The sequence below is a fragment of the Tachyglossus aculeatus genome, chromosome 2, assembly GCF_015852505.1.
Source record: "Tachyglossus aculeatus isolate mTacAcu1 chromosome 2, mTacAcu1.pri, whole genome shotgun sequence".
Classification (NCBI taxonomy): domain Eukaryota; kingdom Metazoa; phylum Chordata; class Mammalia; order Monotremata; family Tachyglossidae; genus Tachyglossus; species Tachyglossus aculeatus.
In genome coordinates, this window is record NC_052067.1 from 62,736,399 (window position 1) to 62,762,529 (window position 26,131).

General features: G+C 41.6%; 1 protein-coding gene across 8 annotated transcripts in view; it reads right to left on the reverse strand.

The window, feature by feature from the left end:
- The window catches only part of ZDHHC14 (zinc finger DHHC-type palmitoyltransferase 14), a 309,503-nt gene that overhangs the window by 120,378 nt on the left and 162,994 nt on the right, over positions 1-26,131 (reverse strand). For 7 of the 8 annotated variants that reach the window (XM_038740357.1, XM_038740337.1, XM_038740329.1 and 4 more), the window contains exon 2: positions 15,975-16,135. In XM_038740357.1, the coding sequence (XP_038596285.1) occupies positions 15,975-16,135 (161 nt within the window). Of the gene's footprint in view, positions 1-15,974; positions 16,136-18,137; positions 18,143-26,131 lie in introns of those variants that run through there. The other variant, XM_038740364.1, reaches the window with a different exon arrangement.

Genomic DNA, 26,131 nt, shown 5'->3' on the forward strand with positions numbered 1-26,131 from the left:
CTTGTGCTTAGCACAGTATGTGACACTTAAGTAAGCACTTATATACCATAGAAAAGTAGGAAGAGAGCAGGACAGAAAAGTGGGAAACAGCTAATGGAGGGCTTGAAGTTGGTGGCCAGGAGTTTTTGCTATAAATGAGAAGCAGTGGGTTGAAGATTTTTGAAAGTCATGTGTTCTGTCGGAATCAGAAGTTTTACTTCATGGATCTGAGACTGGGACCAACAAGGGGGACTAAAATTGAGCATTTTCTAATCAGAGGTATCCAAGGAAATAGGGGATTAAACAACCTACTCAGGATCCTGTTGAGAACTCCTTAAGGGAAATAGATCCCCGAACAAATATGGTGGCTAAAGTAAAAAACTATTCAATATTACAAGTTAGAAAGAATGCCAGCAGACAGTAGAAAGGCAATGGTTCATGGAATAATATTTAAAATATTATTTAAGATTTAAAGTTGGAATTGCAAAGACTGAATGCTTAATTATCAAAAGCCTGTCACCATGTACTAAGGTTTTTGCTTTGGGGAAAGAAATGGAAGAGTTTTGAAATGAAAACAATCCCAAATTAGCTTACCCTGGTTTCCTTTTTACCACAGGGAGAGCTTAGGTAAATGAAATCAATCCATGAAACTCTTCTTTCAGCCAGGTTCCTGGGGGCAGGGGCTTCAGGTAGGGACCAAAGGCTAAAACAGCACACTAGGTAGAGGCGAGGTTTATCTTTTTTTTTGAGATTCTGTCCATGGAAAACTCTAATCAATCAATCAATTGTATTTCTTGAGCATTTTCTATGTGCAGAGCACTGTACTAAGCGCTTGGGAGAGTACAACAGAATTAGCAGACACGTTCCCTAACCATAAGGAGCTTACGGTCTAGAGGGGGAGACAGATTTAACTCTGTCACCCAGAAGGCAGTGGAGCTTTTCCACTATTGGCAGAGGAGCCAAACCCCTTCCAGAATGCCCTGATAGCTTCTATCAATCAACCAGTGGAATTTACTGAGCACTTGCTGTGTGCAGAGCACTGCACTAAGTACCTGGGTGAATATAACAAAACAGTTGGTAGACATGCCCCTTGCCCACAGCGAGTTTACAGACTAGATGGGGAGACAGACAAGAGGTGGAGACAGACATTAATATAAATAATTTATAATACACAATTTTTAGATATGAACATAGGTGCTGTGGGGTCGATGGTGGGGTGAATACCAAATTCCCAAGGGTCACAGATCCAAGTGCATATATGACGCAGAAGGGAGAGAGAGGCAGGGAAAAGAGGGCTTAATCAGGGAAGCCTTCTTGGAGGAGATGTGACCTTAACAAAGCTTGACGGTGTGACGCGTGGTGGTCTGGTATGTAAGGAGGGAAAGGGAGTTCCAAGTCAGAAGGAGGAAGTGGGAAAGGGGTCAGTGGCAAAATAGACAAGATAGGAGACAGTGAGCAAGCTGGCGCTAGAGGAGCAAAGTGTACGGGCTGGTCTGTAGTAGGAGACTAGTGAGGTTTGGTAGGAGGGAGGTGAGCTGATTGAGTGCTTTAATGCTGATGGAAAGGAGTTTCTGTTTCAAACTCTAGGAAGTGAATATGAAACTAGCTCCCTTTCACCCTGGAATTTGTAGTTCTTTGGGTTCCCTGCAATTTTCATGCTAGGCTTTTGGCCAGGCCTTTTGGCTTTGTCCATGACCTTACCCTCTAACATGCTCTGATCAGTGAGGCTGTATATATAGTAGGTCAAAGAGGAGAAAAGCTGGAGGCAGGAAGGAGACATTAGGATGTCTAATACAATACTCCGATCAGGTGATAATAAATGCACATCCTAGTGTGCATATACTGGGTTTCTCGCCAAAAACAACAAAAGAGTATTGGGTCACTGACCTGAAATTCTGCGGGAGATGCTTCCTGCCCTAGATTGAGTCCTATACAATGGAATGTATTGACTAATGAAGGGCAACCAAGGCTGAAAAGAGGTAAGACTCATCATCACCTTCCTTCTTAGACCAATAACACATGCAGACTCCAGTGGGCTGATAGTAAGTTTGTGATTAAAATGGAAAAGCTGCATTTTTCCTCCGCTTGTTTGCTTGTTTTATGGTACTTGGTAAGCACTTAAATATGTGTCAAAAACTGTTCTAAGAGCTGGGGTAAGTACAACTTAATTAGGTTGGACACAGTCCCTGTCCCACACCAGGTCTCACAGGCTTAAGCAGGAGGGAGAACAGTTCCGAGAATGCCCTGGAAAGCAATGGGATGGGAGGGAGGGGTGCTCATTTCCAGGACTAGAGCTGCCAAGCCGCAATTAAGGCTTTCAGTGGTGGGGATCAATTTTGCTCGGGGTGGCTGCAAGCCTCAAGTCTGGTTTGTTGTTGAAGCATAGTGCTTCAAGGATAGTGCTGATGTTGTTCAAAAATTGACCTGGATGTGCCATTAAGGACTTTCAACCTTAACTGTTGCCTCTCTCGACCACCATTTTGAATGTACACAGTTCTGGTTTTTCACTTGCTACATGACTGTATCCTTTTTGGTTTCTGTTTTCACCAATAATTTTTCTAAGATCGAAAAAGCTAAAATGACACAGATTCCAAAGTCAGACTTACATAACAACTCAGCTGTTCTGATACAAGTTTGAAAGGCTTGTTTTAGTCAGGAAGTAGGCCTGACTTCAAGAAACACAAGGAGGTCAACTAAAAAGGTGCCACATTTACAGTTGCTTATTAGGAGAATCACACCAGGAGGCAGCAGAGCAGTCCAATGATTTTTCCCTTTTCCAAAAACTAATTTTTTTCCACAGACACCCTTTAACATCTTCAATTCTACTGACATTAACTGGTCAAAAAAGGTGTAAAGCTTACAGAACTGATATTCAATACCTAATAGTGCAACAATAATTCTAGTTGTTTAAGGGTGATAATTTTGTGGCAAATAAAATTTTTATTCAAAATGTAAAACTCTTTTCCAGTACGCAGCCCATCAAACTGGCCAACATTGCCCCAGACACACACGTGCACAATAAAAGGAAGGGTCACTGCTTTGCAACACATTACTTATATAGTTTTGAATCCGGGGTCCGTTAAGTGAATTATCATCTGGAGAACTAGACAATTTCAGAACAAGATTTACAGTTCTGGATTACCAGTGCAGAGGTAGAATGCCAGGCAAATTAATGCAAAATTCCTCAAAAATCTCCAGTGGCTACCAATCAATCTGCGCATCAGGCAGAAACTCCTCACTCTGGGCTTCAAGGCTCTCCATCACCTCGCCCCCTCCTACCTCACCTCCCTTCTCTCCTTCTACAGCCCAGCCCGCACCCTCCGCTCCTCCGCCGCTAATCTCCTCACCGTACCTCGTTCTCGCCTGTCCCGCCATCGACCCCCGGCCCACGTCATCCCCCGGGCCTGGAATGCCCTCCCTCTGCCCATCCGCCAAGCTAGCTCTCTTCCTCCCTTCAAGGCCCTGCTGAGAGCTCACCTCCTCCAGGAGGCCTTCCCAGACTGAGCCCCTTCCTTCCTCTCCCCCTCGTCCCCCTCTCCATCCCCCCATCTTACCTCCTTCCCTTCCCCACAGCACCTGTATATATGTATATATGTTTGTACATATTTATTACTCTATTTATTTATTTATTTTACTTGTACATATCTATTCTATTTATTTTATTTTGTTAGTATGTTTGGTTTTGTTCTCTGTCTCCCCCTTTTAGACTGTGAGCCCACTGTTGGGTAGGGACTGTCTCTATATGTTGCCAATTTGTACTTCCCAAGTGCTTAGTACAGTGCTCTGCACACAGTAAGCGCTCAATAAATACGATTAATGATGATGACGATGAAAATTGGCTAAACTGAGAACTCTACTGAGATTCAAAGGCCAAATGGGAAAATTACTAGAAGTGAAGCTGGAGTTAAATCACTAAAGAACCCTGCAAAGAACAGCATGATTATGTAGGGACAAAATCAGAAAAGTGAAAAATGTAAAGGAGGTGCAACTAGCATGAGGTGTAACAGCTAACAACAACAAAAAAATTCTACTATGTCAACTGTAGTAGGCTCAGCTGCTATCCTGTTCCCAGTCCTGAACATAATAGTTTTGATAAAACTGGGCTTGTAGCCCACAAGAAATCTCCAAGTTAAAGGATCAGCATGAGGGCATGCCCATCACCCTGCCCTACCCCGGAGGGAAATCTCCCTTCAGTAGATGCTGAAGGTTGTCGGTGGCAGTGGATGTGGGGGAGGGAGGGGACCACACATCCCTTAACCTTCAGCTCCCTAGCAACCCTTCTCCTCCCAGAGCGTCTATGCCGAATCAAAATTGCAAACTGAACCCTTCCTCTTTTGATCATTGCATCGGCATGGAGAGAGTCAGATTTACTATACAGAAGGAGACAATGGTAAACCACTTCCGTATTTTTACCAAGAAAACTCTATGGATACATTACCTGAGCGACTGCAGATGGCAGTGGGGTGTTCTGGGAGAGATGTGACCATGGCATCACAATGGGACGGAGACAACTCGATAGGATAAGACAAAACTGCCATGACCACAATCAATAAACTAAGTGGTACCCAAAACTGAATTGTCACAACAGGCTAGTATATTCAGTGGCTTGCTCTTCATTCTAATCCCAGCTTGGCCATTTAACTGCTGTGGACCTTGGGCAAGTTAATCATATTTACTGAGCGCTTACTGAGTACAAAGCACTGAACTAAGCACTTTGGGAGAGTACAATGGTAGACATGCCCCTTGCCCACATGAGCTTGGAGCATCAATTCTCTGTGGAAGTGTACACTGGGAGCACAATTTTGGCATGCGAAAAGAACAGATCTGGTGACAGTTTCCCCCCCCACCCCCACCCCAGCCAGTTTTTGGGGGCTCTCTCATTTCTGGTTTTTCCCGATCAGTCTTAATATTATTCTCTTCACATTTCTTTCCAGCTGTACTTGTTACAGTGTTTAACCTTCTTTTTATCATTTCAGCTGTTCTTTTTCAAGGGTTTATAAACTCCCTTTCAGGCTATCCTGGGACAGGTCTGACCACTAATATCTAAGGATTTTTCACCCAGCAACCTTCAAAAAATCAGGAATAAAATATTCAGTACAAACTGCCAATTGGAAATAAAACAAAAATAATAAAAATCCTACCTACAGAGGGAAGTTTAATTCAATTTAATTGGTAGTCCTTAAATCACCACTGCATGGGAATCAAAGTTTGGTTTGGAGAACATGGCTTTATGGGGGAAGGACACCATCGTTTATTCAATTAGTGGTTTGGCCCTAGGAGAACTCTCAAGACACCTGTTTGTGAAATTTGCCAAACAGCCAGTCACTAGTGGTGATGAAAAACACCTGTTACAGAAAAATTGCATTTCTCTAAAGCCTTACAATGTCCCAATGAATCACCTTTGCAATCTGTTTCTAATAATTGCCAACAGCCCTATCTTTAGTCTTAATTGCCAAACTGTGCAAGTAGTTATTAAAATATTGATTAAAAGGACCAGCAGCTATTAATTATCATGGAAGGGCAATTTTGAACTGCTTTGGTAACCTCCCATTTAGGCAGAGAGGGCTCTTGATAACATTAAACTATGACGAACTATAATCATGTGAAAATGTGATTACAATCAAAAGATTTAGAAATGAAATCAACCTGCGAGGGTGGGATTCTATCAAATTGAAATTGGGGTGGGCAACTGCTTTTCGGTAGGTCTTGTGGTTCTATCCCATTTCTAGATGTTTCCTTCTCTAGTGTTAACTCTTCTTCTATATATTCTTCTAGGGAAACAGCTATTTTTGGTCACTTAAATTAATACCATTAATGGGAGAGAGTGTTGCCTAGTGGATAGAGCATGGGCCTGTGAGTCAGAGGACCTGGGCGCCAATCCCAGCTCTGCCATGTACCTGCTGTGTGACCCTGGACAAGTTAATTGTATATACTGAGTGTTTACTGTGTACAAAGCACTGAACTATGTGCCTGGGTGAGTACAATAACACAGTTGGTAGACAGTTCCTTGTCCACAAGGGGCACTTAGTACAGGGCTTTGCACAGTAAGTGCTCAATAAATGCCGTTGAATGAATGAATGAGCTTAGAGCTTCACTTCTCTGTGCCTCAATTTTCTCATCCATAACACGGGAATTGAGCATCTTTTTTCCCTTCCTCTTAGACTGTGCGTCCTATGTGGGACAGGGATTGTATCCGATCTGATTATCTTGTAAGTGCTTAACGAGTACCACTATAATTATGATTATGACTGTTATTGCCTATGTGAAAAGAGTGGCTTAGAAACAACATGCACATCCGGAAATCCAGCCCACAGTGTGTGCATGCCAATTTGTCTTTTGCCATGCTAATTGATCCATTTAGCCTGTAAGCTCCTTGTGGTCAGGGAACTTGTCTATGAACTCTGTTATAGTGTACTCTCCCAAGCATTCAGTACAGTGCTCTGAACATAGTAAGTACTCAATATATGACTGATTGATTGATAAAACTCATTGCTGTTTTGATCAGGGTGAGCAACCCCTCTTCTGATTGATAACAATAACAATAATAATGATTATGGTACTTGTTAAGCATTTACTTTGAGCTAAGCACTGGGGTAGATACAAATTGATTAGGTTGAACACAGTCCCTGTCCCACGTGGGGCTCACACTCTTAAACCCCACTTTACAGCTGAGGTAACTGAGTCACAGAGAAGTGAAATGATTTACCCAAGATCACAGAGCAGCCATGTGGAGGAGTGGATTTAGAACCCAGGTCCTTTTGACTCCCAGGCCCATGCTCCAGCCACTAAGCCATGCTGCTTCTCATGATACACAACCCTTCTAATTGATGCACAATAGATATACCTGCAATAGTTGTCCCTCAACAAGCCACTGCTTTGCACCTGAAATCAGGCTCACTATGTCTTTAAAATGTCACTTCTGCCCTCCCTTTTTGCAGGTGTCACATTTCTGCTCACCAAACAATAGTAGCTTTGTGGTCCTATCATTAATTGTTCTCACACGCCCCTCCAGAGAAACTGAATTGAAATCGGCACTGCCTTGAAGTTGGTGAACTATTCTATGATTTCAGTGTTGGCCATTCTAACTAGTAAGTGGTGCTGAAGAAACTGCTCATGAAACCAAATGTGGCTTCTGAGCTTAGAAGATTGCTTGACACACTGTAAGTGTATAACAAATAAGATCATCATTATCGCCAATACCTGAAGCAGATCTGCCCGGGACTGGACTAAATGTCAAGATGCTCTTCCTGATGGTAACAGGTAAGAGAATGGACTGGACAGTTTGAAATCTGATTCAATCGGCTATACCATCAGGCAAGAGTGGTAGGATAGCCAAATTTGCTTTGAGGTTGTAAAAACCCAGACTACCTGATTCTTGCAAATGCTTGCAATATCTATGAATACAGTTCACTCAGTTCACTTGCAATGCAAGGATAACACTGCATTACAGGTGTATGCCCCTTGACCGATGCAAATTAGTTTATAAATATGATTGATGAAGACGCTAATGAAGACAAGAGATGCTCAGAGGTTTGCCTGTTATAAAGATGCTTTAAGAAGAAAAGCTTACTGTTCAGTGTACCTTGGACAAATTCTTCATTCAAGATGACAAACTCCTTCAAAATCAGGAGGACAAGTTTCTAGTTCTGCAGCCTTCTACAAAGACTCTTTGTTGTATTACAACATGCCATACTCAAAGTACCACCACGTTTTCAAAGACTAAGATGACCTCTTATATCAATCAATCAATGGCATTTGAGCACTTACTGTGTTTACAGCACCGTACTACGTGATTGGGAGAGTACACTATAACAGAGTTCATAGACAAGTTCTCTAACCACAATGAGCTTGTATCATGGGGTATACTTGTACTTACCTCACTTTGTCCTTGCAACATTCCTGTGATGTAGGGATACGTTTGTATAATCATTTCCACTTTACAGATGATTAAACTGAGGCCCAGGGAGATTGAATGTGCTGACAGTCACATAAGTGCTGAGTTGCAGAGGTAAAATGGGAGCCCACTTTTCTCATTTCCTAGGCCAATGCTCTTTCCACTACACCATGCTAAAAGAGGACACCCTGTCCTGAGTCTTTATTCTGTTATTCTAGTCTCAGAGATTTATTGACAGACCTGTACCAGTCTCATACTAGAAAACTTAAACCTCTAATGCTCAGACTCACAACTTTTTACCTCCTAAAGAACTCTGGTTCTATTTCTGTAAATTTTGAACATATCTGTAAATTATTTATATTAATCTCTGTCTCCCTCTCTAGACTGTAAGCTCACTGTGGGCAGGGAATTCATTCATTCAATCGTATTTATTGAGCACTTACTGTGTGCACTGCACTGTACTAAGAGCTTGGGAAGTACAAATTGGCATCATATAGAGATGGTCCCTACCCAACAACGGGCTCACAGTCTAGAAGGGGGAGACAGACAACAAAACAAAACATATTAACAAAATAAAATAAATAGAATAGTAACTATGTACAAGTAAAACAGAGTAATAAATCTGTACAAACATATATACAGGTCCTGTGGGGAGGGGAAGGAGGTAGGGCGGGGGGGGAAGTGGAGGGAATCAATGGCATTTGAGCACTTACTGATTTTAGAGCACTGTACTGTGTGATTGGGAGAGTACACTATAACAGAGTTCACAGACAAGTTCCCTGACCATAACGAGCTTGTATCATGGGGTATACTTGTATTTACCTCACTTTGTCCTTGCAACATTCCTGTGATGTAGGGATAAGTGACTTCCAACTTTATTATACTGTATTCTCCCAAGCGCTTAGTACAGTACTCCACACCTAGTAAGCACTTAATACCACTGACCAATTAGTATAATTATTGATTATTTCAGTGTCAAAACTGCTAGAGAGAATATGCAATGTTTTTGCTTGATCCCAATTCTGAGTGAAGTATTGAACTTGCAATACTTCCTTCCAAGGCTTAGTTTCTCAAAGGACTGCTGACTTGGGATAAAACACTCCCCATATAGATAGATAATCATTTGGTTCAGGGGATGCTCAGCAACAGCAAATTTTCTATTTCACTTCCCATTATTACCAATGTTTTGTGTAATCTGCATCTTCAAATTTCATTCATTCAAAGTATTTATTGAGCGCTTACTGTGTACACAGCACTTTACTTAGTGCTTGGGAGAGTACAATATAACAATAAACAGACACATTTCCTAACCACAATGAGCTTACAGTCTAGAGGACAAATTTACAGTCTAGAGGATGCTTTCATTTCACATTTAGTTTACACTTTCTCTTGTTTATTTAGCTCTTAGTACTTTCAATTACCTCCTTAGCTCTATGCTCTCCTCTCATCTATCCTTCCTCCTCTCCTCCTTGCCTTCCCTCCTTCTCTCCTTGCTCCCTTTACTTTATCTTTATCAAGCACAGTGCTATGCACAAAGTACATAATAAATATGACAATTTAATTAATATCTTCTGTTTTCATTAATGGGCTGTCTTTCATGTCCCCCTGGCTATACTCAGAGATAATACCCTCTACTGTCCCTAGCACCCAAGATCCTTTCAGAGCACTTCCTGAGAAACTTTCTCCAGAAAAAGTATCCTCACTTCCCCTGCCTCACACTCATAGGAAACTCAATGCTGTGACTGGATCCCAAGTCCAACCCCAGGTCTATTTCATCTCTAAACACTCTATAATCTCTTTCTTGTACTGCACTTGCTGACTGACTCTTTTGTTCTAACTCATTCCCTCACCCCCTAAGGTGCCACGTAAAAGCAATAATGATAGTAATATTCTGGTGAGTCATTAAAATATCTCTATGATTTTGCAGTTGCTGGAGTTTAATTACTAAGAATTTGAGCATGTATGGCTGCATATCTTGGTTTGAGTTCTAAAATTAACAGAATGTTTCATTCTCCTTTTTAGGTATTTTGCGGGGTTCCAACCTGCAGAACACACAGGTTCACAGCCTTCATCTGTGCAAAAGCAATCATGTCTTTGGTTCTTGAGAAAAATGCAAACCTGCATATGGAAATTCAACTAAGAAATCAAACAACAAACTGCAACTTCTCTACACTCCTGAAACTACTCCTCAGACCAACACCTGAAAACTACACACAGATCACTTGGGTGGCTTCTGGAAATTGGGAATTCAATAGGTAGAGAAGCCGAGGCAAGGAGAAAAGTACAGGACAAAAAGCTCCCAAAGGGTAAAAAACAGGTCCTTTAGGTAGAACTTTAACTAGTTCCCGGCCCTATCAAGTCAAATGGTTCCACTCTGGGGCCTCAGTTTGCTTGACTGTAAACCACACATCACTTACTACACTCATGAGGCCATTTAGGGGATTGCATGAATACAGTCTGGAACTATGCTGGCTCCCTCTTGAAATCATGAACAATGTAAAAATTGTAAAGTTAAGCCACCGTTACAATACCCACTACACAATAATTGCACTGAAATTTTCCTCCCCACAAAACAGAATTCGACCCAGTATGAACAACTGGTTTCACTCCTGACACACTCCCAGGGGCTTTGGTTTTCAAGGAGGGACACTTCAATGAAAGTGTTGGGGAAAAATACTTTCTTCAAGCTTCAACATCTGTTTTCTAGATTTTTCTAGATCTCAAAGCTGTTCTGAACATGGAGCATGAGAGATTTGTTATTTCTACCTCCTAGTTTTCATTAGTGCAAAGAAAGTCTCGCATGCTTGATCCAGCACCTATAAGTACCATAACAATTAGGGTTTTTTTGCCCCACCATAAAGAGTTGCTTCGTTACACTCTGGGAGGTGGTTTTTCCCATAGCACCTATGTCTTTCTCAGTGATGCCCAACTCAGTAGTTGCTAACCCATCAATCTAGGTTAATTCAGCTCTATATACACAGAAGGCAGGATCAAGACGATCTTGTTTATCCAAACCCAAGAATACACAGACTACAAAACACTGGGAGGCAATTATGATTATAATTGGGGTATTGTTAGGTGCTTACTGTGTGCCAGGCACAGTACCTAAGCTCTGGAGTTGATACAAAATAATCAGGCCTATGTGGGGCTCATAGTCTAAGTAGGAGGGAGAACAGGTAGGGAATCCCCACTTTGCAGATGAGGGAACTGAGGTACACAGAAGTTAAGTAACTTGCCCAACATCACACAGCAGGTAAGTCAAGATGAGAACCCAGGTCCTCTGACTCCCAGGCCTGTGGTCTTTCCAATAGGCCACACTGCTTCACCCTCCCTTTCTCCTTTCTTTCACTCAGCAATGTTACTTCTCCATCTTTGATTCCCATGCTCATTGACACACTCCACCATTTTCTTTTCATGGTATTTATTTATTGCTTACTATGTGTCAAGCACTATACTAAAGGCTGGGGTAGATACAAGTTAATCATGTCAGACACAGCCCCTGTCCCACAAGGTGCTCACAATCTAAATAGGAAGGAGAACAGGTGCTGAACTATACTGGTACAGAGTGAAAATGGAGTTTACAACTATCTTGTCTTAAAGAAAATATGTTACTATCAGGATAGGGTGAGCAGGTGGAGGGAAAGGGAGTTCAATTGCAAGTGGTTCCAATCAAATGCAATCCAGAGAGCAAAAGTGTGGTAGAAACCTTAGGGCAGTATCAAAACATTGCTTCATATGAATAGTCGAACTGTTAGCCCCGTAGAATACTGCAGTCAGACAAAGAGTAGTCCTTAACGTGTTTCAAGAGAGCATAAAAAGAAAAAGAAAGCCGTATTTCTCCTTCCACTCTCATTGCTCCTCACCCAACCACCCTGCCCTCTCAATTGTCAGCCCCTCAAGGGACAGTGTCTGGGCCCAGGTCTCCCTTGTACACTTTTTCCTGGCCCTTGGCACAGTGCTCTGCCTACAGTAAGTGCTTAATAAATATTATTACTACTAAGATCTCTAAAAACAGGAAGAAATATGTCTTGACGGAAATGGCTAGTTTCCAATTCCACATGCTGAGAACTTGATCAAGCAGCCTCTCCAATATTTACTGTAGGGAGGTTGTTGCTAGGTTTTTCTTTCCTTTTGGAACCGCTTTTTCAGGCTTCCTTTGAATTTTCTGGTCATTATCTTTTTTTTGTGCCAACCAGTCAACATGTACAAATTACTCACCTGAGCAGAGCTCTGTGCTAATCAGTCTATCAATTTTATTTATTGAGTGCTGTGTGCAAAGCATTGTACTGTTTGGGAGAGTACAATATAACTTAGTTGGTAGAGATGTAACCTGTTCACAATGAGCTTACAGTCTAGAAAGGGAGACAGACATTAATATAAATAAATTACGGATATGTACATAATGCTGTGGGACTGAGAGAGAAGTGAATAAAGGTTGCAAATCCAAATGCAAGGGCAACGCAGAAGGGAAAGGTAGACAAGGAAATGAGGGCCTAATCGGGGTGCCTTCAATAAGGAAGGCTTTAAAGGTAGGGAGAGTGGTCACCTGTTGGATTGGAAGAAAGAGGGTGTTCCAGGCCAGAGGCAAGATGGGGGTGAGAGGTTGTCGGCGAGATACACGAGATTGACATACGGTGAGTAGGTTGGCGTTAGAGGAGTGAAATGTGTGGGCTGGGTTGTAATAGGAAAGTTGCAAGGTAAAATAGGAGGGGGCAAGGTAATTGGGTGCTTTAAAGCTAATAGTAAGGAGTTTCTGCTTGATGTGGAAATGGATGGGCCACTGCTGGAGGTTCTTGGGGAGTGAGAAAATATGGACTGAATGTTTCTGTAGAAAAATGATCCAGGCAGCAGAGTGAATTATTGACTGGAGTGGGGAGAAACAGGAGGCAAGGAGGTCAGCAAAGAGGCTGATGCAGTAATCCAGACAGGATAGGATGAGTGACTGTATTAACGTGGTAGCAGTTTGGATGGAGAGGAAAGGGTGGATTTTAGCGATGCTGTGAAGGTGAGACTGACAGGAATTGGCCCATGACCTGACTCTTCTTGTTTGTTATTATGACATCACGTTTCTTGGTAAGAATGAAAGAAAATAATTTCTAGTTCCTTCCTCTTAAACGTTAACAATCCAGTTAGCATCCCTTTGTTGAAGACACTACTGAGGATGAGTAAAATCTCACTACTTAATGTGCATGTAGAGACTGTTCCATAATGAACTGAGAGTTGGTTTTTTGTTTTTCTGATCCCTCTTGGGATCACGATCTTCCTAAAGCCTCTGCTCCTACACCATATGAAATAAAGCAGGTTTCAGACAAGTGCTTTTCACCCTTGTGAGAAAACCAGAAAATCTACACAGACAGTAATTACAAATATTGCCATTACTGGGGTTGCTGTTTAAGTAACTCGGAGGTGAGAATGTCAAAATGTGACCACAATTCTGTCATGAAACCAAGGGTGGGAAGAACAGATGCTGTGAGGGCTGGTGATTCTGCCATTCTTGGAGGAAACATGCATAGAATTGCAGAAAATACAAGTGTGACTGTTGAGGTGCACAGGCTAGTGGAAAGAGCACGGACCTGGGAATCAGAAGATCTGGGTTCTACTCCTGGCTCTACCATGTGCCTGCTGTGTGACCTTGGACAAGTTACTTAACATCTTTGTGCATCTGTAAAATGAGGATTCAATATCTGTTCTCCTTCCTATTTAGATTGTGAGCCTTGAGTGGGACAGGGACTGTATCTTTGATCTTCCCCAGTGCTTAAAACAGTATGTGACACATAACAAGTGCTTAACTAATGCCACAATTATTATTAATATGCTGTAGTAATAATAATAAAGATGGTATTTAAGTGCTTACTATGTGCCAAGCACTGTTCTAATAAGCGCCGGGGTAGATACAAGGTAATCAAGTTGTCCCACGTGGGGCTCACAGATTTAACCCCCATTTTACAGATAAGGTAACTGAGGCACAGAGAACTTAAGTGACTTGCCCAACGTCACACAGCAGACAAGTGGCAGAGCAGGATTAGAACCCAAATCCTCTGACTCCCAAGCCCGGGCTCTTTCCACTAAGTCATGCTGCTTCTCTTGTACCAACTCAATCTAATGAAACATACTGTCTGGCAAATACCTCGTCGCTAATTATAGTATTTTCAGTTTTGCCAACCATTTGTCTTGAAGCGTTTGCTTCTCTTTCTTTCATCTTTTTTCTGTATTGCTCTGGCACTGAACATATACCCATCAAAGTTTGGCAAAAAACCCGCTGATTGTACTGGAAGTTCCAAGATTGCAAGGGTTTGATTCTGCATCAGTATACCAGGTAAGGGTACATTCAAGCTGTCCCAGAACTCTGATTAGGAAGATCCAGTTGGAATTTCTGTAATTAGACACTGGACATCAGGCTTGCACAACACTGGGCCATGTGGAAATAACAATAATTACAACAATAACAATAACACCGCAAATTGGCATGATGCTTTCATTTTTTCCAATGCATTTTTACACCGATTGTCTCATTTTATCCTTATAATATCCCTATGAGGCAAGTATTAACCCATTCCCACATACACAGAAACTGAGGCACAGAATGGTTATGTGCTTTGCCCTGGAATGTACAGCAGACCAGGGATAGGAATGGGATTCCTTGGCCCAGGCTAGACCACACTGTTACGCTTGGCATGACTTGGAATGGTGCATAAGGCAGCATGGCCTATTAAAGGACCTGGGAGTCGGAGGACCTGGCTTCTGGACCCAGCTCTGATAATTGCTTGCTGTGTGACCTTGGGCAAGTCACTTAGCTTCTCTGTGCCTCAGTTCTCCTGTTCTCCCCTCCTTCTTAGACTGTGAGCCCCAAGTGGAACAGGGACTATGTCCAAACTAATTCATTGTTAGAGCTTAGAAGTGTTTGACTCATAGCAAGTGTTAACAAATACCAATTTATAAAACAGTCACTACTTAAGTCTACTACTAATCCTGAAACCTCCCACCCCGAGCCCATAAAAGGACAAAAACAGTTTTTTTGGTGAGGAGGACTGGTCTCTGAAACCATCTTTGAGGTCCATGAAAACAGGAACATCTTATTTTTCTGGGACACCTAAAAGCAGGGTAGTGGATTTTCATAGTCCCTTACAGTTCTATGAATCCATCCATTATATAAAGGAGAGAGAAAAAAGTTCCAGGTCTTCCTTTGGGTTCTAATTTTAAATATGGATAACTACAACTTTATCATTGTTTCATTAACCTTCCTTCACTTCCAGTTCTTAAAAAGTTAATACCCAGGAACACCAATCCCATGGAAAATGAATAAGGAAAGATGATCCAACTTATTATTATTATTATTCCCCCTTCTAGACTGTGAGCCTACTGCTAGGTAGGGACCGCCTCTATATGTTGCCAACTTGTACTTCCCAAGCGCTTAGTACAGTGCTCTGCACACAGTAAGCGCTCAATAAATATGATTGAATGAATGAATGAATATTATACTACACATTTTGCTTGAATTGATTTGGTCCATTAGAAAGGCGATTCTTAAACCAAGGTTGGACAAATAAGAGAGCAGTTTAAAAAGGGATCCTTGTTGGCCTGGTAATTTTGAAAGTGGACATTGTTATCATGAAAACCATGCAGAAAACTGGATAGCGAAAGCAACAACCTTATATCCTTATATTGCTCAACCTTCTCAACAAATTTGGTTGTTTTTTTTTCAGGGAGTGAGGTCATTTTTCTGGGTTATTTTCTTCCTTTTAACAGTCTTTTCAAGAGCAGAGAAGTGATACAGTTTAAATTGATTTAGACGGTACACTCAGCCAAAAAGATTCAAACCTCACGTGTTTTTACACACCAACTGAGTCTATGTTCTCTGAGGTTCTAGTTGCATCTTTTACCACTTAAATCCACCTCCCACCCTCCTCTCATGACTTCAAACCACCAGTTTTTCAGCTGTTTAAATGTCTTAGATTTTCATGGTCCCCCCATCAACGACTTTGGTATCGGCAACCCAACCCCCTCTTTGTCCTCTCCGTCTGCACCTGGGCTCATTGCTTACAAACCTTATACACTCACATGGGAAAAAGGCAACAGGATCAAGATGGCTTTCCAAAGTTACCTATTTGTCTTTCCAGGTCGGCTGCTTCATCTGGGGTGGCTCGGGGTAGGACTCCAGGGTCGCTGAAGCTGGTTCTCAAAAGTGTCCCCATCACGAAGAAGAAGAGGATCCCGCCGACCGCCGGGATGGCAGGAGTGATCTTCACCGCTAAATACGGACAGCTGCCAGTGAGAGGGGAATGGGAGCGCCATGGAAAAGGGAAAAAGCAACAAAACCGACCGTTAGAAATCAACAGGAAACAGTTTGCAATTCCTGGAAAGTGAAAAGATTATGGGAAGGAGTAAAATTAATTCCATTAAAAATCCATCTCTATGAAGAATTCATGCTCCCTGAGCTTTGTGGGGTATTCTCATGGAAAATCCCACCCCTTGCTACAATACATCACTGCCAAAGCATTTCTACCCTATGGAATTACTTGGCAAGGAAGCTGCAGAGAGAAGGAAAGTTATTCTGTTTATAGAGTCATTTTGAAATGTGCATGTATCTCTTTCTATATATAGTGCACAGATCTCAAATTCTGAACATATATGAGTCATAAATCTATGGACTACCACCACCCTTCCTCCACACTAAGTTATAAAAAGACGTCAGTGTAGACTACCTTCAAATGGACACAGGATTTTCCTCTTTGGGTGAAGATACAACCTTGCCTGCTTCAGTGCAGTGACATTCAAAAGGGACAAAAGGCTAAGAAATGCAAATGTGCACTCAGAAAGGTAGAAACAATTTTCAATATTTGGGATTTAACCTATGCCAAAGAGGTTAACAAATTCTGCATAAGGAATCGGGCTCTGTTTTAGAGGAGAAATGCAAGGATTTATGCAGATGACACAAACTCTATTCTTTTGACTGGAAGTCATTTCTGCCTGAGTAGGAAGTAAACAGTACATAGTATTTATAAGTAAATAGTACATAGCATTTATTAAGTGCCTACTGTGTGAAGAATACTAAGCACTTGGGAGAGTACAATAGAATAAATAGAGCCAAGATCCCTGCCCTCATCCATCTTACAATCTAGCAGGATAGACACTAAAACAATTTTCAGATAGGAGGAAGAAGGAAAACGGGCTCTGTATACTGCTTAAGCAAGAAGGTGTGAGTGCTGCCTGCCACTACACATTCTGGTGGGTGGTGGGCATAGGAATTGGACTCCATCAATGAGAATAAAACTGCGATCAAAGAAGCAGTGCGGTCTAGTGGATGGAGCACAGGCCTGGAAGTCAGAAGGACCTTGGTTCCAATCCCTGCTCCACCACTTGTCTGCTGTGTGACCTCAGGCAAGTCACTTCACTTCTCTGTGCCTCAGTTCCCTCATTTGAATGGGGATTAAGACTGCAAGCCCCATACCTTGTCCAACCTGATTATCTTGTATCTACCCCAGTACCTAGTACTGTGCCTAGCGCATAGTAGGTGCTTAACAAAATACCAATTAAAAAAAAAATCAGTACTTGTTTTATTGTATTCATTCATTCATTCATTCAGTCGTATTTATTGAGTGCTTACTGTGTGAAGAGAACTGTACTAAGTGCTTGGGAAGTACAAGTTGGCAACAACTCTCTCAAATGCTAAGTACAGTGCTCTGCCCACAGTAAATGCTCAATAAATATGACTGAAACAAAAAAAGAGCAAGTATTTCAAAGTACATTGAGTTCTACTCACACTGAGGAAAAAACAATCGAGTGGTACTCCAGAACTAAAATTTTTATCACGTTTCAGTAGCGCAACAATCCTTTATTTCCAGCTGCTTCTTGGACTCTCCAAAACAAAGGTGTGCATCCCTACCTTCAAAATCTATAGAGGGTTGTACACTTTTTGGACCAAGTTTTCAAGGCTGGGTACAACCTGAAATGCCCATAATACTACACTCTACAAGCATGGGGGTTTCTGATTTTGAATCTGCCATGTCTTCTATGACTCTTACACCAGCAGTGCTGGAAGATTTATTCTCATAGCTATGTTCCAACTACAATGAGTCCTAGGTGGTAGGCAGAGTTTCTGGGCTCCAGTTGCCACTGATGACCTTAAATTGGCCACAAAAAATGGGAAAAGGGCATTCGGCAAGTGCTACATCCCAGCTTCAGCAGGTCCAGAGCTAATTACAATAAATGATATAGTCTATCAGTCAGTTGGTCAGTCAGTCAATCATATTTAGTGAGCACTTACTGTGTGCAGAGAACTGTAGGAAGCACTTGGGAGAGGACAACAATAAACAGACATTTCCTGCCTACAACGAGCTTACAGACTAGAGGGAGGGACAGACATCAATATAAATAACGGAAGCACGACAGGGCAATGCAGAAGGGAGTGGGAGAAGAGGAAAGGAGGGCCTAGTCAGAGAAGACCTCCTGAAGGAGGTGTGTCTTTAACAAGGCTTTGAAAGCGGGGGGAATAATTGTACATTGGATATGAGGGAAGAGGGAGTTCCAGGCCAAAAACAGGATGTGGGCAAGAGGTTGGCAGCAAGACAGACGAGATCAAGGTACAGTGATAAGGTTAGCATTGGAGGAGCGAAGTGCATGGGCTGGGTTGTAGTAGGAGAGTAGCAAGGCAAGGCAGGAGGGGGCAAGGTGATTGAGTGATTTGAAGCCATTAATGAACAGTTTCTGTTTGATGCGGAGGTGGATGGACAACTGCTTGAGTTTCTTGAGGAGTGGGGAAACATGACCTGAACGTTTTTTTAAAACTGTTCAGAAACTTCCCAAAGAAAGAAAATCAGAACACCGGCAGTAAGAGGAACATGAAAGCATACAGAACACTGCTCCAGAGAAGTAACCGCAGTGTACAGAATCCTGTGAAGGGCTAGAAATGAAGACTAAAATGATTTGGAAATCAGACTTAAAAACACAAGCAGGCATAACTGAATAGGCATCCCCTTACCATTGGCTTAAAACAAACAAAAACCATTATAAGTACTGGAGAATGCAATGCTAACATTTCTTGAGCATCCTCAATGTGGCAGGAAGTATCTCCGAATAATATGGAGTCCGCATCCAAGGAACAAGCCTCAGATTGTTTAAAAACTTCACAAGAACTTACTGCATGAGTAACAAGTGAAAGAAAATTAATGCATCATTTCATTACTGCACAATGTTCCAAATTTTATGGTATTTGTTAAGCACTTACTATGTTAGGCACTGTTCAAAGCACTGGGATAGATACAAAATAATGAGGATAGGTACAGTCCATGTCCCACATGAGCCTCACAGTCTTAATCCCCACTTTACAGATGAGGGAACTGAGGCATAGAGAAGTGAAGTGACTTGTCCAAAGTCATACAGCAGATAAGTGGAGGATCTGGGATTAGAATCTGGGTCCTTCTAACTCCCAGGCTCATGCGCTATCCACTGTGCCACCTTGTGTCTTGATTCACACCTAAAAACGTGTAACAAACATTCTATCAGTAAATCTGAAAGGTGCCAGTAACACACAGCACTTTATGTCTCAGGCTACAGGGCATTAATTTTGATTTGGAATGAATTTGGTTTGGGAAGATGTGGTGGACCTGGGAAAATGGCCCCAGATCCACAGTTTATTCTTTATCCTGGGAACCCAAGTAACTTTTCTTGAGAACCTCATGACCTAGGGGATTGAACATTGGCCTGGGCTCTAATCCAGGCTCCACCATTTGTCTGCTGTGTGACCTCGGGCAGGTCACTTAACTTCTCTGTGCCTCAATTACCTCTTCTATAAAATGGGGATTAAGACTGCGAGTCCCATGTGGACTTGATTAGATCCAACTTGATTAGCGTGTACTTACCCCAGTGCTTGGAACAGTACCTGGGGTAAGCACTTAAAAAAAAAGTGAGCAGCTTGCTCAAAGTGGATTTAGATTTTACCAGGTCAATTTGCCACTCTATAAAGTCAAGCCATCAGATTTCTTTCTGATCCAGAAGGATTTTTCTCAATAGACTGCTCATTAAAACCACTAAAACCTTACTAAGAGTTTGAAGCCATAGTAATCACAACCATCTCCTTAAAGTCTTACTGAAAATCTCCACTGGAACCTGAAAACACTCAAGGTACCAATTTCCCAAGGGTACCCTTGAGTTCCAGAGCACCTGAATACACTCAAGCAGTGTTGACCCAGACACACCACTAAGTAGGACTCAATCCTAAATTACTCTCTAGCAGAGAGATGATCAAGGAATCAAGCAGTTGTAGTTATTGAGCATTATATGCAAAGTATTTAACTAACTGGTTGGGAGAGTTTGTACAACAGTGTTGGTAGACACTCGCTGTCCACAAGGAGCTTAGAGTCTAGCCTACAGTCTAGATGACTGAGTTAAATCCAGTGTCCAACCTCTCTGCATCAAAAGAGCTCTGAATTCCTCCAAGGACAGAAGTATCCAACCTTGTTAAGATCTAAATGGGAATAAGGAATACAGCTGTGTGACTTTGAGCAAGTCACTTAACTTCTCTGTGCCTCAGTTACCTCATCTGTAAAATGGGGATTAAGACAATGAACCCCCCGTGGGACAACCTGATCACCTTGTAACCTCCCCAGCACTTAGAACAGTGCTTTGCACATAGTAAGTGCTTAATAAATGCCATCATTATTATTATAGGAATAATATCACTGATCAGGCAGGAAACAAACAGGCTCTTAGGATATCTACCTACAATTTAGGGGCTAAATGTCATTAAGCCCAATGAAGACACATCTCCTACTATGCTTAGTGCACTGTTTTATTCATTTCAGACAACTTCCATTTTAATGCCTTTTTTAATGATATTTGTTAACACATTATGTGCCCGGCACTGTTCTAATTGCTGGGGTTGTCTTTCATAATTTGAGACGTTCAGCTCTGTATAAAAGCAGAATATTTGAACCCTGGAAATAGTGGTGAGGAGAACCTTAACTGATTAAAAACAATAAAAACACATTTCTATTTTACAAGTTAATGTACATAAAAATGATTCCCTGAACTAAACTAATCCACATATTTAAAGGTACTGGATTGCTCAAGTCACGAGACTGTTTCTTAATCACCTAGATGCAATATGCATGAAATTAACAAGAGTCGTAAACTCAAACTACAAATGGAAGTAAACTAAAAACTCTAAATAATTCACTTCACCTTTAGAGAAAACTACATCTTAATAGAACACCTATTTGAGCTCCACTGGGCTATAGAAATATCAACTTTTTCTACAGAGGTAAGACCTTGATCTGCCACAGAAGGCATCTTTAACTGCCTTCCCAAGCAGTTTCATAAGCAGAATCTAAGAGCCATTTACAACATCAAATGGCAAAGCAGGTTCACCAATGGTGAGATTCCTCAATACTGTGAGTTCACCACAGTAACGGCAATGCTTATCACAGCCGAGTTTTGCTAGAAAGGTCATTTGAGGAGATGGATGATTAGTAGGGTGAACAAACAGTGCTGTACGGTAAACAGAAATGGGACACACCCAAGCTAAGAACACAGAACAAATGCTTTAAAAAGACAACTGAGCAGAGACAAATACAGTGGTACTGCAGTCAACTGAAGGGAGACTAAAGAAACTGATGTATCAGCTTGGTGTAGGGCAACAGGAGTGGGGATGTAGGATGTAAGCTTGTTCACTTCTCTGTGACTCAGTTACTCATTTGTAAAATGAGGATTAAGACTGTGAGCCCCATGTGGGATCTGGACTGTGTCCAACCTGATTGAATTGTATTCATTCATTGATTCAATTGTATTTATTGAGCGCTTACTGTGTGCAGAGCACTGTACTAAGCACTTGGGAAGTACAATTCAGAAACATCTGCCCCAGCTGTTAGTATAGTGCCTAGCCCATAGTAAGAACTAAAAAATACCATTAAATAACAATAATAAGAATCCAGAGCAGTGCTGGCTGCCTTTCAGCCAACCACCTGCAAACATCAGAGAAGAAGCACTTAGTACGGTGCTCAAGCACTTAGTACAGCACTCTGCATGCAGTAAATGCCAAATAAATACCACTGATGATGAAGAAGCTTTATGGTTTGGACACATTACCTCAGCATCTTTGACCAGCACCCCAGTCGATGAAGGTCTTCTCTCACCCCAAGTGAAGAGGACCACTGCTGAATTGGCAAAGATATATTTCAGTGAGCTGAACCACCCTCCACCATCAAGGACGAAGCCCCATAAGGTAAGGTAGAACAAGCTAAAACTTGGCAACAACTCCAACATTTGTGGAAGGCTCTCCTGCAGTTGAAGCCATTAAAATAGAAATAGACTGTATTGGCAATCTGGCAGCAATCTATATGTAAGGAGAGGATTTAATAGTTTAATGATTCCTGAAGAAATGCCATGACTTCAGGGATGTCTCCTTACTCTCCATCTTGAAGATGAAAGAGAAGGATTCAATCAATCAATCAATCAGTGGTATTTATTGAGCACTTACTGTGTGCAGAGCACTTTACTAACAGATTGGTAAACGTGTTCCCTGCCCACAGTGAGTTTACAGTCTAGAGGGGAGTTTACATTCATTCAATCATTCAATCGTATTTATTGAACGCTTACAGTGTGCAGAGCACTGTACTAACTGCTTGGGCAGTACAAGTTGGCAACATATAGAGACGGTCCCTACCCAACACCGGGCTCACAGTCTAGAAGGGGAGACAAACAACAAAACAAAACATGTGGACAGGTGTCATCAGAATAAATACAAATAAAGCTAGATGCACATTACCAACAAAATAAATAGAATAGTAAATATGTACAAGTAAAATAAACAGAGTAATAAATCTGTACAAACATATATACAGGTGCTGTGGGGAGGGGAAGGAGGTAGGGCGGGGGGATGGGGAGGAGAGGGAAAAGGGGGCTCAGTCTGGGAAGGCCTCCTGGTGGAGGTGAGTTCTCAGTAGGGCTTTGAAGGGAGGAAGAGAGCTAGCTTGGTGGATGTGTGGAGGGAGGGCATTCCAAGCCAGGGGGAGGATGTGGGTCGGGGGTTGACGGAGGGACAGATGAGAATGAGGTACAGTGAGGAGGTTAGCAGCAGAGGAGTGGAGGGTGCGGGCTGGGCTGTAGAAGGAGAGAAGGGAGGTGAGGTAGGAGGGGGTGAGGTGAGGGAGAGCCTTGAAGCTGAGAGTGAGGAGTTTCTGCTTGATGCGTACAGGGATAAGATGTGTTTCAAATAGAGGTAGAAGGAAGAAGAGGTGATTAATAATAATAATAATAATAATAATAATAATAATGGCATTTGTTAAGCGCTTGATTCAGCAGGCAGAAATATAAATAGCCACTGCTTACAAGGTAAGAATATTCCCTAACCATCTGTCTTTTCTAAAATGCTATCAGGTGATTAGAGCAACCTGATCAACCAAGAATCACTCAGCAGGAATAACTGGAGACCTGCACAGTTCGGTGGACATCTTTTCTTTCACTGAAGTCACAATATGCTGGAAATATGGGATGCTGAAGAAGCATGGCTTAATGAATAGAGCATGAGTTTGGGAATCAGAGGACCTGGGTTCTAGTCCCAGCTCCGCCACTAGTCTGCTTTGTGACCTTGGGCAAATCACTAGCCCTATGTGGGACAGGGACTGTCTCCAACCCAATTACCTACTCCAGCACTTAGTATAGTATCTGGCACACAGTGAGCACTTAACAAATACTACAATTATTATAATTATTAGCCCAATCCAGCAATACTGTGTGTTTTCACTATGCCTTTGGCTAGAATACTTGTCAGAGCATTAGGAAATTTGAATCCAGCAACGGCAGGCCTGTTGGGAAATGGCATTCCACTAGGTGGAAATGAAGTCTATGACTATATGTACTGCGTCAGACAAGCTGAATACTGCTGGGTGTTTTCCTTAATGTTTGGCTTTGCCAGAACACTCCCTGACCCCCAACTAACTGACCCCCAACTAACTAAACCCACTGCTATAGTCACAAATGAACGACAGAAGCCCCCAGGAGACACTAAGAAAACTAAGGGTGTGTTTTTGGATGTTACAAACTATGTAATTCTTTCTGAACTTCCTTCAAAGAAAAAAATCCACTTGCTTGCTGAAGTTCCCTTAGAGACTCCAAGATGACACTGAGAAATTTCCTCTCCCTCCTGAGAATTATGTCTCTTGTGCGGATAATTAACAGGGAAATGAAATTCATAAAAGCTAATGAAATGTTGTGGGAGGAAAAAATAAACTGAATTGACTGAATGTACAAACTGGATGGCTGGGAAAAATTTAAGGAAAAGTCTATCATTCTAACATCACCTGTAGATTTGACACCTATAGGTTTAAAGAGAGACAGAGACTCAAGTTTACTGCGCAGAAGGAGGCAATGGTAAACCATTTCTGTACTTTTACCATGAAAATTCTAAGAATACACTACCAGAATGATGGCAGGTGGAGGTGGGGTGTTCTGGGAGAGATGTGTCCATGTATCCATGGAGTTGCTATGGGTCGGAAACGACTTGACAGCCTAAGACAAGACAAGGTTTTAAGGCCTTGTGCTTTAATAAAAAAAAATCATAAAAACCTCTGGCACTTTTAAGTTTCAGTCTTTTGTTGCTGCCTATACATTTTGGAATAAAACTTCTATAATTTGCAACAAAGGGTATAGAGAAGGAAGATAAAACTGAAATAATTAAAATCCTGAATTTTAGAGATTTTTTTTTAAATCCAAGATCCTGAGTTCTTTCTTTTGTTAAAGATTCTTCTCTCTGCCACAGAATCCCATATCCCCAAAATGACAACACAAAATATACATTCCACTTTCAATTACTGCACCAAAAAACTAAAGCTCAAAGGGCATTTTGCAAGGACTCTGGGAAAGGGATCAGGAATTTACAGAACCCTCTCTAACAATAATCACTGTGCTTTAGAGGAAAACTGAGCTAATGAAAACTCTCACCGAGTTTGCTGTGACAGGGCTAAAAATATACACAGGAAATAATGCAACTGACAACCAAGATCAAGCAACTGGAAAAGGACTTCAGATTTCTGAACACTATAGATACAATTCCCCAGTTTTGATCTATACCTTTCAATTTGAAAATCCTACAAATAAGAGTTTGTATATAATATAAATCTCCCTACCTCAAAAACAACTAATGGCTTCTATTTTCCCAAGGAAAAATTTAATCATTGGTTTCATGGTTCTAAACCAATTCTCTCTTTTCTTCACATCTGGTCTCTTCCAGCTTGCACCCATCGCTCTTCCTAAGTTAACCCTATTTGTGCCTTACTTAGCTCCAGCCTATTGTTCTTTTTTAATGGTACTTGTTAAGCACTTACTATGCGCCAAACATTGTACCAAGTATTGGAGTGGATGCAAGATAATCAGGTTGGAAACAGTTCCGGTCCCACATGGGACTCACCATCAAAGTAAGAGGGAAAACAGGTATTGAACCCCAGTATTACAGATAAGGAAACAAGAGGTACAGAGAAGGTAAGAGACTTGCCCAAGGTAACAGCAGACAGTGGTGGAGCTGGAATTAGAACCAAGATCCTCTGACTCCCAGGCCCATGCTCTACCATTCTCCCTGACTAAAACTCTCTGCCACTTCAAATCCACCAGACTACAGCTGTCTCTAGTTTCAAAGCCCTCCAGAAATTCCCCCTACTGCAGGAAGCCTTATCTGATCAATTCTCCCCCACCCCAGATCAAGTCACCACATCCAGCAAATGTAACATTTATATAAAAATAAACCTAGCCTTCAGGCATATGGCAATTTATATACTCTACTTTTTCATTAATTATTCATTTATTCATCTTTGCATTCTTTAGCTGCTCCCACTATCAGTAAATAGTTCTGCTCTTCACGAAAACGTCATCAAATTGAAAGAAAAAAATAAGAGTAATTTAGGAAAACTCATCTTCACATAGAAAACAAAATGTAAAATGTTCTTACATGAATATTCCATATTATGACACCCATTTGCTAGAAATTTTTGTTTTAAAAATTTCAGGGATAGAAATAAAACACACAGATATACAAGGGGAAGCAGGATGGCCTAGCAGATAAAGCACAGACCTGGGAATCAGAAGGACCTGGGTTCTAATTCTGGCTCCACCACTTGCCTGCTGTGTGAACTTGGGCAAATCACTTAACTTCTCTGTGCATCAGTTTCCTCGACTGTGATGTGGGGGATTCCATACCTGTTATCCTTCCTATCTGACTCTGAGCCCCTTGTGGGACAAGGAGTGTGCCCTACCTGATTAAATTGAATTTAT